Here is a 12284-nt window from a genome sequence, read left to right on the forward strand (position 1 = left end):
ACAATTAAAGAGAGGAGATGAGATTTGAGATTCTGGCCGATGAACAAGTAATCATTTAATGCAATAGATTTTATTGATCATTTTTAACCAACCAAACACCAGATGCCTTCTGAGGTGTGAAATGGCAAATTGGTGTTTATGTTTTTATGATAAATAACCATCTCAAGTCTGAAATGTCTGTCATACTATAAAAATTAGGTTGTATTACAGTTCCATAGAAGTAGTTTGAACCTGTGTACTTTATGGAGTAAGAAATGCAAACAAGCTGGTTTTAAGACACAATTTAATGGGTGTGTGCACTCTTCAAAATACATGCTGACATTGACATTGTTCACATTTGGTGAGGACCTTCTTTTTTCTTCTGTTCTGTGCGCAACATCAATGTTCATGATCATAAACAAATTACATTAAAACATTCATGGCTATTTGAACGGAATAAAATAAACTCTAACAGTAGGTAGTGTATTATTCTTAGTGAATAAACCTTCATGGAAGGCAACTCTCGGATAAATTTATGATGTGAGAAATGCATCTAAACTAAGGTAAACTCACAAAAAAGGGTGGCATTAGCTCCAACATACAGTACAGTTAGGGGCAAGAAAGAAACTTAAGAAATTAACTACAGTATGTTTCATCTCTAATGACACCTACAACACAAAGGCATGCAAACATCAGCCAAAGCAGAAACAGTTATGCAAAGTCCCACAGAAATTAATATAAATCTAGATAAGACATAAATTATATTGAAGTGGTTTTCTAATGTAAAAATATATCCTCTTTAAAAACACATGGCCAAAGCAGAATGGCCAGATGCTGACTAATAAACCATTTCAGTGCCTACATGTATAATCTAGGTGTAAATAAATAATATTATAAAGTGCGAATACTACAGTACAACTCTAGACGTCAACCAAACTAAATTCAATTTCAGTTTTCTATCCACTTAATAAGAGAACTCTTGATTCTCTTGTGTCTCAAATCTCATTTCAATTTGCATAAATTCCATTACAGCGTCTGTTCACAAATCTAGAGATCGTCATTGAATTCTACTTGTGAGTGAGAGGGAACAATGGCAAAGCAGATCATTAGACATCATGTGAAACACGCTCAGCCAATAATACAGAAGCACTTGATGTACTTTTTTAAACACGTTGTTTCATTATCAACCAGCCAGATAATTTACCATGGCATCAAAACAAATAGTATTGTTTTAATCAGAGAATAAGTGGTGGTGCAAATGTAAATTGAGTTTTGAAAATGAACAGTGGAACTATGTGGACAGCCAATCCAGTCAGGGAAATGCCTTAAATACTTTCTTAAACAAATAGAATGAAATAAAAACAAGGTCAACGTTTAGTGGTCTTTTTATAAGTATTATATCCTTTTCTCAATATGATTCTAGTCATGGTGGTGTTGCACTGATTTTTTTTTTTTTTTTTTTTTTGCAACATTTTTCTGTTATTATGCCTATCTAATGTATATAATTGTGCCAAAATTATAAGTAACACCACTGAGTATGATACACTGCAGTCCTAAACCTCTGCAACATGCATCAAAAATTAACAGTTTCAAAAAATAACTTGGCATTGTCAAAATTATATTTGCATTCATCTATAGTAGAGCTGGTAAACATGAGGGTGCATAACTGACCCATGAACTGAGCAGAAAACTGTAAATGATGATACATTATAAAATCTAGTCAGATATTTGTTTTGGTAGCATTGATTCAGAACCAGAAATACTTTGCCTTTGTTTCAGTACGGTAAAACAACCCTGCTGTACGCTCAGCTGTTGACAGTATAGAGTGAATAAAAGTACCAGTAGGTAGCATTTTAATGGCTATTAAACTGGACTTTTAAATTTTCAGTAGATGTTTTGCTCATTTTGTTTCATGACTTATCAACATTAAATCAAAGAAACTATTTGTTTTCATCGGATACCTTAAAGCATAACAAAATAATACATAGCGGCACCTTTGAATCCTAAATGAATAAAACCACGTTTTGCTTTTGTGTATCGCTTACATTAACACAACACATTGGATTATATATTCGGATAAGGGTTAATAGGCCAGTATGAATTTTGCCTTGACAGCAGGTGCATGGACTGAAACGTCGGTCATTTATATGGACAAGAGAGTTGGTCCAAGTGGTCACAGCTGGAGCCATCACATCGTCTTAGGGTTCAAAAGGACAGGTTGACAATTACCCTCCAGAAAATATGTGTGCGCAAAATTTGAGACATGCTTCCCCCTTGTGGAATGTTTGAATACATCTATTGATGGGCTGACCATCTGAGGGGAAGCACTGAAAAAAGAGGAGTATAAAACAAAAGAAAAAGACCCACCTCAGCTATCAGTTGTAGGCACACATGATGATCTTCGAGATCTGCACATTGTTTTCTGGAAAAAGAGAGGCAACCATTGTACTTCATTATATCATTGAACCATATATAAACATTTCATTTTTTATAATATCACATAACTGAAATGTAACTGCTTTTATTAGAGATGTCAAAGCAATCCATGGAGAGTTTGGGGACATTTGTATCTTTTTTTTTCTGCATGATAGCCATTAAATTTAACAAAGAACTATCTGATATACTATAAAAGTACATTAGTATATCATTACTGAAGTAGCAAAACAAAGCTGAAGTAAAGAGTTTGAAAAAAAAATCCTGAAAGACAGAAAATGATAAGGGTAAAGGGAAAATGTCATTATATATATACATAACATGTTATTAAAATGACTAAAAAAATGCTCCAATGCTGTAAAAAATGTTGAATATAAAACTAATTCTTGTGCAGTTCTTGGGGAAAAAAAATCTTACTGCTGTTTGTTTGCCATCAGAGTAAGAACAGAAAATGACAGTGACCTGATACCCAATCACAGTGTCTATCAGATAAACTGTAGATCAAATCAAACAAAATCAAATCAAAACAAGAGCAGGGCTCCTACCCTTTCTGTAATTTGAAAGGATAGCCATTCTGTGAAATTGTGTTTTTCGTTGTTGTTATCTTTCATTATCATTCTTCAATTATATATTATATATACATATTTGTATGTATGTATTTGACCTTTCAAGGTCATAGGCAGATCTTCTGCACTTCGATCGAACAGTTATTAGTTTGATCCGTTATGATACAGAAACTGGTGAAAAATCTTGATAATTTATCCCCAAAAGTTATGGAGAAGAGGTAAAACCTTGTCAGAGCTTAACTTTGATATAGAAAATATAAATAAAAAAATTAAATCACTGATATTGTGTTTCCTTAATGTTAAAGCTGTGAAGTTTTGTTCATTTGATTGGAAAATGGCTTTAAAATCAAGGCTTTTTGAGAAATATGTGATTTAATAATAATAATAAAAATGTATCAATCCCTCTTAGGGATATTCTTTCTCTGCAATCAACCCATCATGGATGAACCATGAGCAGTAGGCTGCTGTTCACCAGCGCCAGGGGAGCAGTTCGGGGTTCAGTGTCTTGCTAAACAACACCTCGACACACTAGGAGGAGCCGGGAATCGAACCAGTAATGATTGCTCTACCTCCTGCACCACGTCGCCCCTACTTTGTCACAGTTTATCACAGAATATCATGTTGTTCCTTGTAGTATTGATGAAATATGGAGATAAACATGCAAAATAGCAATGTGAATTCTACCTTAGTGTAAAGTCTGTGATGAAGGACCGGGTCAGATAGCCAAGGATGTCTCAAGGCCTCAGATGCCCCAATCCTCCAGCTGAAGACCAAAATACAATACAATTACCTTGTATCTGATCAGACATTGACCCAAGTTACAGGACTAAGAAATATGGTGACAAAGTAGAATCGCTTACTTCTTGTTCACGACGAGGAGTTTGGAGATGAAGTCTTTGGCCTGTTCAGACGTATCTACAAACTCTTGTTCCTCAAAGTTCCAGTGACACGCCAAGATATTGTTCAGCGTCTGGTTGTCATCATCCCCAAGGAATGGACAGAGACCACTCAGGCTGGTTAGAGCAGACAGCTGGTGAATAGAAGTTTGCGTGTGTTTGCTACAGTGTTTCCATGTTTACTTACAGCATGTAGGTGATGACACCAAGGCTCCACATGTCCGTGTTGAATGACACAAAGTCATAGTTGATCACTTCTGGGGCAAGAAATTCTGGGGTGCCAAAGTTCACTCGCAGCTTCTCCCTTGGTTTATATCTATTTGTGAATAGAGATGAAAGAAATTACTTATCTTTTATGTGTTTGGTTATTTCAAATGAATTAAGCCCCTGCCACCACTTGACATAGAACCACTTACATCCTGGCAAGTCCAAAGTCGATGATCTTGATTTTGTTGGTGACTCTGCTTACACACAGGATATTTTCTGGCTGAAATGTGATTTGAAAAAAAAAAAAAACATCATCATCAAGTGAAACATTCAGTCTGTTTGTGGAATAATGAGAATGGAATTAAAAAAAAAATATGGTATTGCGTTACCTTTAAGTCCAGGTGCAGAATGTACATTTTGTGCATGTGCTGCAAACCCTCACAGATCTGTCTGATGAACACCACTGCATCCAACTCCATCAGAGTGTAGTTTTCATCAATAATCCTATCAAAAAGCTCCCCTCCACCAACACTGAAGAAAAGTACATGAAACATTACCCACGCAGAAGACTATATATCAGCAGAACATCATTTAATTAACAAAACATGTGTCGGTTGAGTAAAACTGTACATTCGCTCAATCTAAATGTACTGAACAAATTTCAATATTGAATCATTGCCCTTACAACGATATCAGTAAATCAACAACGCATAATGCTGCCACTATAGTGGAAAGAAGAAACAAGTGATGAAAAGAGGGAGCATACTATTCAAGTACAAGTATGATGTCATTCCTTGACTCATAAGCTGCATAGAGTTGGATCAGGTTGGCATGGTCCAGATGATTCATGACCTGGATCTCATTTTTCACCACCTCCTACCAAAAACACAGGCGCAGACAGACAGATAAAGAGGCAGACAAGTCGACACAGATGTTGAGAAATGCAGACACAAACCCAGATACACAGAAGAGCAGAAACACACACGGATGGGCACGGTGAGAAGTTTCAGCTGTTCGCTGTGTCGAAACAATGCGTCTTCTCTGTAGGGTCAATTATTTGTCACCTAGGTGAGAAGTATTCTCTTCGCTTCTGTGTCCTTGCCTTGTACTAGTATGTTCTAAAAATTGAAACTGCTTTTTATATAATGCGGTGTGTCTCGTGTGTCTAGTAACAAGAACAGGGCTAATTTATTATTAAGACAGTGTATGCAAAGCACTTTACCTTTTCCTTCTGACCCCTGGCTTTGATAACCTTTGCTGCCAGTGTCAGACCGGAGGAGTTTTCAACGCATTTGTGCACTTGGCCAAAACGACCCCTGACAAAAAGATAATAAAGAGAGTGTCCGTTACCTCCTCTTGCACACTAGACAACAGGGCTGCATATTTGTTTTGTGCATCTTATGTCAATCAAATGAATTTTGTCAGTTATGCTTAACATGTTATTTCATTAAATCTGATCTGAGCAGTGTCTACTCTTTGAAGACTTGTATTCACACTTGGTGATTAGTTCCCAGCTGGCACTGAGGATACAGTTTCACATACCACCCAAACCTGAGGTAAAAATAACTGTCGTGACTCTTGAGTTATGAAACCAGGAAGGGGGGCAGCAGGAGGCTACAAACCTCTTTCTCTCTTTGTTTTCTAACCAATCAACTAATCATCAATACCATTGTTTTTTTTCCCATCAAAACTGAGATTGGAAATGAGCAGCCCTCACCCCCCAAGGACTTCTTGCCAGTTTATGGTGTAGAAGTTGCTGATCTGGTTGGGCTTGGCTGACACTATGCGATGATTAAACGGTGCAGCTGGAGGAGGAGTGGTGTCTGAAAATGAATGGAGCACGAGATGTAATCTGTTTTGACAAATTATGTGAAGACATACTCACTTCATTGTTAACCATCTTAGATTAAGCTTTAAATGGGAGCATGACAGGCATACTCAAGTTAGCACATTGCAGTGTGATATGCCATTATAAACTTTGGCTAAAGGCATGATTGTTACTTACTACATGATATTACATACTAATAACTGCTAGCCCTAGTGACATTAACCACAGGATTGATTGCATGTCTGTATTCTATCCAGGCTAGCACTGAAGAAAAAACTCAAAAGTAGGATGTGATGATTAAAAAAAAACTACAGGATTGTTTGAGCATTTCCATTAACAACGGGCATAAAGAAGCAGAATACAGAACACATTCCAACATTCTCCAACTTGGATGTTTGGAGGCATACACTTATTTTGAGATATCAGGAGCATCGTTCTGAATTAAGATATTTAAATAAACATGGAAAACGCAAACCTTTGAATCCCAGCACATCTGTCAAGGTAGATATTCCAACTTACCAATCATGTACTTTTCAGCATCAATGTCGTCCTCCCTCTCTACGTCCTTCTCTGCATCTGCTCGATTCCTTTCTCTCTCTATTCTTTGCTTCAGGTCCAATTGGAATTCAATACCATCAGCCTTGAAGATGGCCAGGCCATCGGAGTCCAGATTTTGTTTATCTTCCTCTGTGTCTTCCCCTGGTACCTCCTCTTTTTCCTCTTCCTGGATCACCACAAGGTGCTCCTCAGTCACCATGGACTTGATGCTTGTGCAGACCTCGACTATCTGGGCTGTCACCACCTCAGGAGGTTGAGAGGCACTTTTTTGGTCAACACTAGTGGAACAAAGCAGTTTCATTTTAAATGCAAATTCAATACCAGATATGCTGGGATATATATTGGACATTTGACCACCCAAATCTGGGTGAAAGCCCATGCTTTCTGGACTAAGTGAACAATAGTTTGCATGATAAAGTCTTTACATCAGTGGAATATCTGGAAGTTTGTGGTACTTCTTGATCTTGATCAATCTTGATTTTAAAACTGCTGTGACAAACAACTGACTATCATACATCATTTCTTTACAGTGAGTCTAGCAGACTCTCAAGAAAATAATATGAGAAACCAGGCATGACACAAAGCAAGACAAACTTGCTTTGCACGTGACAAAAATGTTGCAGTGATGCAAAGTACCTTGTATCTGGTTGTTCTTTTTGCTTGTCATTCACAGCAGGAAGCCCTGAAATTTCGGGAACTTCCTCAGCACTGTCTTCCTCCTCCTTCATTCCTTCCCTTTTGACTTGCTGTTGATTTCTATCTTCCTCTTTCACAACATCTTCCACATCAGTCTTGTGTTCCCTCTCTATAGTGGCTGCATCCTGATGAGTCGTATTGTCGCCAATGTTTTCCTCGACGGCTCCCTCAACAATTTTACATTCCTCATCCTGAGATAACTGTGTATCTTCCTGCAGGTAATCCACCAACTTGCAAACAGCGGCATTGAGTTGCAGCTCTTTCGGGGACCCTCGATCCTCCAGGTCCAAATAAACCGAGGTGATCTGATGACTTGATTTCTCTGTGTTCTCTCGGTTGAGTTTCTGTACCTCTTCCAAAAGCAAGACCTGCTTCTTTAAGGTTGCTTGGTCTGCAAACCATTCAAACAGAAAGTTTGTTAATTCAGCTTACCAAGTCCTGTCTACTACTAACCATCATCACCATATACTATTTATCATAACTTCTATTATACGTACCACACAGTTTAAGAATGCATACTGGGTTACTACAGCTATAACTGGTGGTGATGCATTGAGAGAGAAAATACTACAATGTTGAAAACAGTGGCTACCTAGTCCTTAAGTCAGTAAGCACTGATGTTTGAACACAATATGAAGCACCTGCTGTGTCAGGTGGTTTCGTCTTCTTTTGCACTTTCAGAACCTTGGCGCTCAAACAGGGCTTCTCTAGGCCGTCTTTGCCCTTGTGATCTTTTACCTGCAAAATATAGATATAAAAAAAACCTTCACTCCCACATATAGTTCTATTCATGACTTTTTAGTGATTGTGAGTTTTGAAAGTTTACTTTAAAAATAAGCAGCTATTTAGTATTTATATAATTACGCAGCTCATAGGTTAAATATCAAAATGAAAGATCAGCTGTGCCCCTGTATAGCTTTGGTGTGGCTTTGTGATATACATGTAAAAAAAAAAAAACAGCGTTGTAACATTCAACCGATGAGGAACTAAATACAGCCAAGGAATCTGGTGGCAGCCAAAAGCAGAAAAAAAGGGAGCGTGTACAGTTGCATATGAATAGCGAGACAATGTCCTATATGCCTACAGGCTATAAAAATTATAAACCTACAAACTTTCCACATTTGCGAGATGCGAGGAAATGCTTTGGTCCATGGATCTTTATCCTGTGAGAAGGCAGCAGAGTACTGGACTCACAAACAGGAGTTATCTGTTGATTTCCTTTACTGGCTTTATTAGAAGTAGTTTTCTAGTAAAAAGACAAGATGGCAATGATTAGTAGGGTTATAGAATGCACAATTACTAAAACTGTCAGGCAAGACCATGAAGAATATGGTGTTACATGGTTAGAACCACATGTATTTCACAACATGTGAAATCATGTATGGTAAAGTAATTAATAAAATGGCGGTAGCTGACATGTAATGTGTACAGCATATGAAGTGAAATAAATATTCAAATGAAAATGAAATTACTTCCTCTGCTACAGATTAGTTCCTTTTAACACGCATCTTGTTGCTCGCACTGATTTGAATGAAAGCGTGCGTCTGATAATTCATGGTAGATGGATAGACAGCAGAGGGGCAGTGAATTTATAGCTTATCACTTCACACTCAGCTGTGGTATGCAATCCTGAACTTGAGCGGAAAATATTACAGGCAACTGTGGGTGTTGTTCAAATGTCTCAGCTGAGGAAACTCACTAAACACTCTCTGATCAGGTTAACATGGAAAATCCTGTCTCGAACGACTGGTGTCTCACATTTGTTTTTTGAATGATGTCGTGACGTAAACCCAAGTGAAGGTATTTCAAGTGCAATGTTTCCCCAGTGACAGCAATCTATGCAGCAGTGCCAACATCTGATTGGGAGTTTGGGGGGAACGTGTCGACGATACAGGACAGAAGTGGGTTGACGGAAATCTCTTATCTTTGGAGGTGGAGAAAGATGGAGCCACGGCATGACCAGGTTTCTGATGACCACAAAAATTCACTGTGGGTCACATTGAAGTCATAAAATTGATATGTGGAATTTAAACCTCAGAATAAAATCTTGCTAGAGTCTGTCTATAATTGGCATCATGCATATTAATTTGTCCTATCTCATGGTACAGTGTTCTAATGCACCATGCATACTGATGTAACAATTTTATCAAGTACGTGATAGCTATATCACTTCATTTCATAACTATACACTTAGACTTGACCAGCCTCCACAGTTACAAAACTGATAAGTGTGCACTGATAACAAATTTAAGGGGTCTGGAAATAGCCCTCAAGCCGCTGATCCAATGGGGACTTAAGTATATTTACATGATTAAATTATTCCTCCAGGACTGTGAGACAATTTCATCTCCTCAGATTTATGCAAATATGCATAATGAACGCGATATCCAACTAGCATTTGCTTAAAAAGTGTTTTCTGAAATATTTTATTGCATTAATTCACATTTTCCCTTGTCTAAACTTGTTCCGAAACCACTGATGTGTTAAAGGATTCCTAATGATATTTTAACTGGAATTATTTAGTGCCTCAAAGAGTTCAGCCTTTTGCACGGACATCACCTGAGACATACTCCATGTTACAAACAGAAAATAACTAAATCAGCATGGGAGCGTACCCGTCACACAAATGGCAAATATACAGGAATTCCTGGATGTCGAACAACAGAAAGGCATAAACGTGTGTTAGATGAGTCAGTGAGAAGGAGAGAAAACTGACTCATTAAAATTTGTTGACATCTGACTCCTGATGAGTAGAAGGGCTTAATTCCACTCCAGGCTACAAACACCCTCAAACTAAAAACAGCATTTCTAAACCGGGCCACTCACATTTCACCCCTGGCCTCATCTCGTGCCCTGCTGGGAGTCCCAGACAGCAATAGTGCCGAAGAGGCCATATTGCACTCAGTATAGTTGAGCATCAGTCCAGAGTAAACTTTTGCTTAGGAAGCATTTTTTGCACGCCATTAGTGGGACAGTTATTGAGCAGTTCCAAACTAGAAAACTAGGTTTCCTCTGTCTAAATTGAGTCAGCAGATGGCAATTTTTTATATCAAATATAACTACACAATGAAAGAGAATGTGGATGGGAAATCGAGCATAAAAGCCAAGTCACAGTCAGTAGCAGAGCTGTTTCAAGTCTCCAGCTTTACTGCCACGATCTTTTTTCATGTGTTCTGCCAAGTTAATACAGTACCTCTCAGAAAACTGAATCAGCATCAAAGATATGTAGCAGCACATCTTTTTTGCAGCATTAGGAAGAAAACTTATTGACTAGTACTGCGAGCAACATCTTCCAATATTCAAAATGTTAAAAGGCGTAGTCAACACTAACAAAATGTTAATGACAGTAATATATCTCTGCTCAGTACAATACTAAAATAGTATGCACAAGCGTGTAGCATTGTAGCACAAAGGTCATACCAGACTCATCATTTTATTTTAGATTTATAACCTCACCTTATCCATCTTCTTGGTTATTGTGTCTGTAGATGGCTTTCTCCTTTTGCTCTGCTTGCCTTTATTGTCTTTACATTTGGATCCCTTTCTTTCGGCGGGGCTTTTAAACATCATCTCCATAACCCGGGAGCTCTTCACCGTTTCACCAATGAAGCTGATGACCTGCTGCATGCTGAGGACAAGTTTCTCCACTCCTTCAAGCTTTTGCGCCTGCATCTCAGACCTCTGGTTAACCACTGACATGATGGTGCTCATCTCCTGGCATATCTCCCTGACCTCTTGCCCCATGGCCTGGGACTGGCTTGCTACTCTGGTTGGGAGATGGATCTCCTCCTTGTCAACCTTGAGATTTTCCATGTCATTTTCGATAACATCCATGTCTTGAGACATTCCATCTAGTCGGTTGAGGACCTTTTCTTGGATGTTGATGAGCTTGTCCATCTTGCTGCTCAGTGACTCAATGCGACTTTGAATGAGGTCAAAGCTTTTGCTATTGCCATCTCTTCGGTCTCCTCCTGTGGCCTTCCCTAAAGAACTCATGGCTTCCTGAGATATATTAATCACATCAAGAACCCAACTTGAGACAGGTCCGCAAAAGACACAAAAAGACTTTTACAAATATGCCAGCCAGCTCTTCTTTCAATGCATGCTACAAACTATGAATTGAGCTATTGCTAAAATGTAAAAAAAAAAGAGAATTAAAAAAATATAGATATATACACATAATATAAAGAATATACTTGAAAAATCAGTGCCAAGCAATGCAGATGAAGACTGGAAATATATGCAAGTTTAAAAAAAAAAAGCTCTGATTTGTATGAAATGGATAAAAACTTCTCAATTTCTGTCATGTTTTATCCATGGTGCCAGCTTCTTCTCACATTAGAAATGGTATCCGTAATGAGTGAGCCCCTTTCCCTTAATGTAAATGTAGAGCCTACGTCAGCAGGGGTCAAGTGTTTGGGGTGGTGGCTTGGCTCTACTTAAGCTATGAGACATTTGAGAGCCTTTAAGTGTTAAGCCCACCACCGTCACTCGCTTGGTAGGTGTCAAACTGGTCGCTGTACACATTACTAGTGCGTAAGAGTGTGACAATGTCCATTCATGTTAACCATGTCTGCTTTTTCTCCTTTTGAAATGACAGTCATATTAACTCATTGCAACAGATGACCATTCAAGAGTAGACACTGCTGGTGCACAAAATGGAAAGGGAGTTGAGATTTGTTGTTGATTTCTAAATGGGAAAAGAAATTAAAACATTGTCACAAACAAATAGATCCAGTTCACTAGCTTTATTCTATTTTTATGAGGTGGAATAATATGTAACGACTGCCGTGTGTGTCATTGTGAATGAGAAACATGTTGCAACATGAACCCCTGCCTGTCAGTTGTACGCCAGTTACTGGCTACCAATCGCGGAAACGTGAGCGAACCTGTGATTAATAGCTTTGGGGATGCAGAATGTATTTTTAACACATTCCATTTGTTTTATTCGTTTTTTGTTTCAATATATATGTTTCTTTTGAGACCCTGGGGGTTTAGTAGGCTGCAACTTAGCAGAACACATGTAAATGGACAAAACCCATTCACACTTACAAGTAAAACAGGTACTGTTGCATTTGCAATGGTTTGTGATTATTAATGTAAAATCATGGATTTCCACAT

At 38.2% G+C, this 12284-nt stretch overlaps 1 protein-coding gene across 2 annotated transcripts; it reads right to left on the bottom strand.

Moving 5' to 3' along the window:
* Positions 1-266: 266 nt before the first annotated feature.
* On the bottom strand, positions 267-11504 carry mylk4a (myosin light chain kinase family, member 4a). 2 transcript variants are annotated; one of them, XM_086173209.1, is made up of 15 exons: positions 10620-11504; positions 8272-8409; positions 7805-7901; positions 7104-7554; positions 6429-6745; positions 5799-5904; positions 5304-5397; positions 4848-4957; positions 4471-4612; positions 4291-4361; positions 4062-4190; positions 3839-3991; positions 3663-3741; positions 2347-2401; positions 267-2176 (listed from the first exon to the last, which is right to left on the bottom strand). In XM_086173209.1, exons 1-14 carry the CDS (start codon positions 11157-11159, stop codon positions 2348-2350), a joined length of 2481 nt encoding a protein of 826 aa, XP_086029335.1. In that variant the 5' UTR covers positions 11160-11504; the 3' UTR covers positions 267-2176; position 2347. The 2 variants fall into 2 exon arrangements, with proteins under 2 accessions (XP_086029335.1, XP_086029336.1); XM_086173210.1 differs by lacking the exon at positions 8272-8409.
* Positions 11505-12284: the final 780 nt, after the last annotated feature.

The sequence above is a fragment of the Fistularia commersonii genome, chromosome 25, assembly GCF_037954325.1.
Source record: "Fistularia commersonii isolate RoL2024-O1a breed Wild chromosome 25, RoL_Fcom_v1.0, whole genome shotgun sequence".
In the NCBI taxonomy this organism is placed as follows: domain Eukaryota; kingdom Metazoa; phylum Chordata; class Actinopteri; order Syngnathiformes; family Fistulariidae; genus Fistularia; species Fistularia commersonii.

Bases quoted from the DNA above. Each gene is read 5' to 3' on its own strand.
- mylk4a (XM_086173209.1), bottom strand. From the start codon at position 11,159: ATGAGTTCTTTAGGGAAGGCCACAGGAGGAGACCGAAGAGATGGCAAT. The intron at 3,742-3,838 runs GTAAGCGATTCT...TTTGGTCTTCAG, and splicing joins CTCCTCGTCGTGAACAAGAA to CTGGAGGATTGGGGCATCTG. The intron at 2,402-3,662 runs GTAGAATTCACA...CTCTTTTTCCAG, and splicing joins ATCACAGACTTTACACTAAG to AAAACAATGTGCAGATCTCG.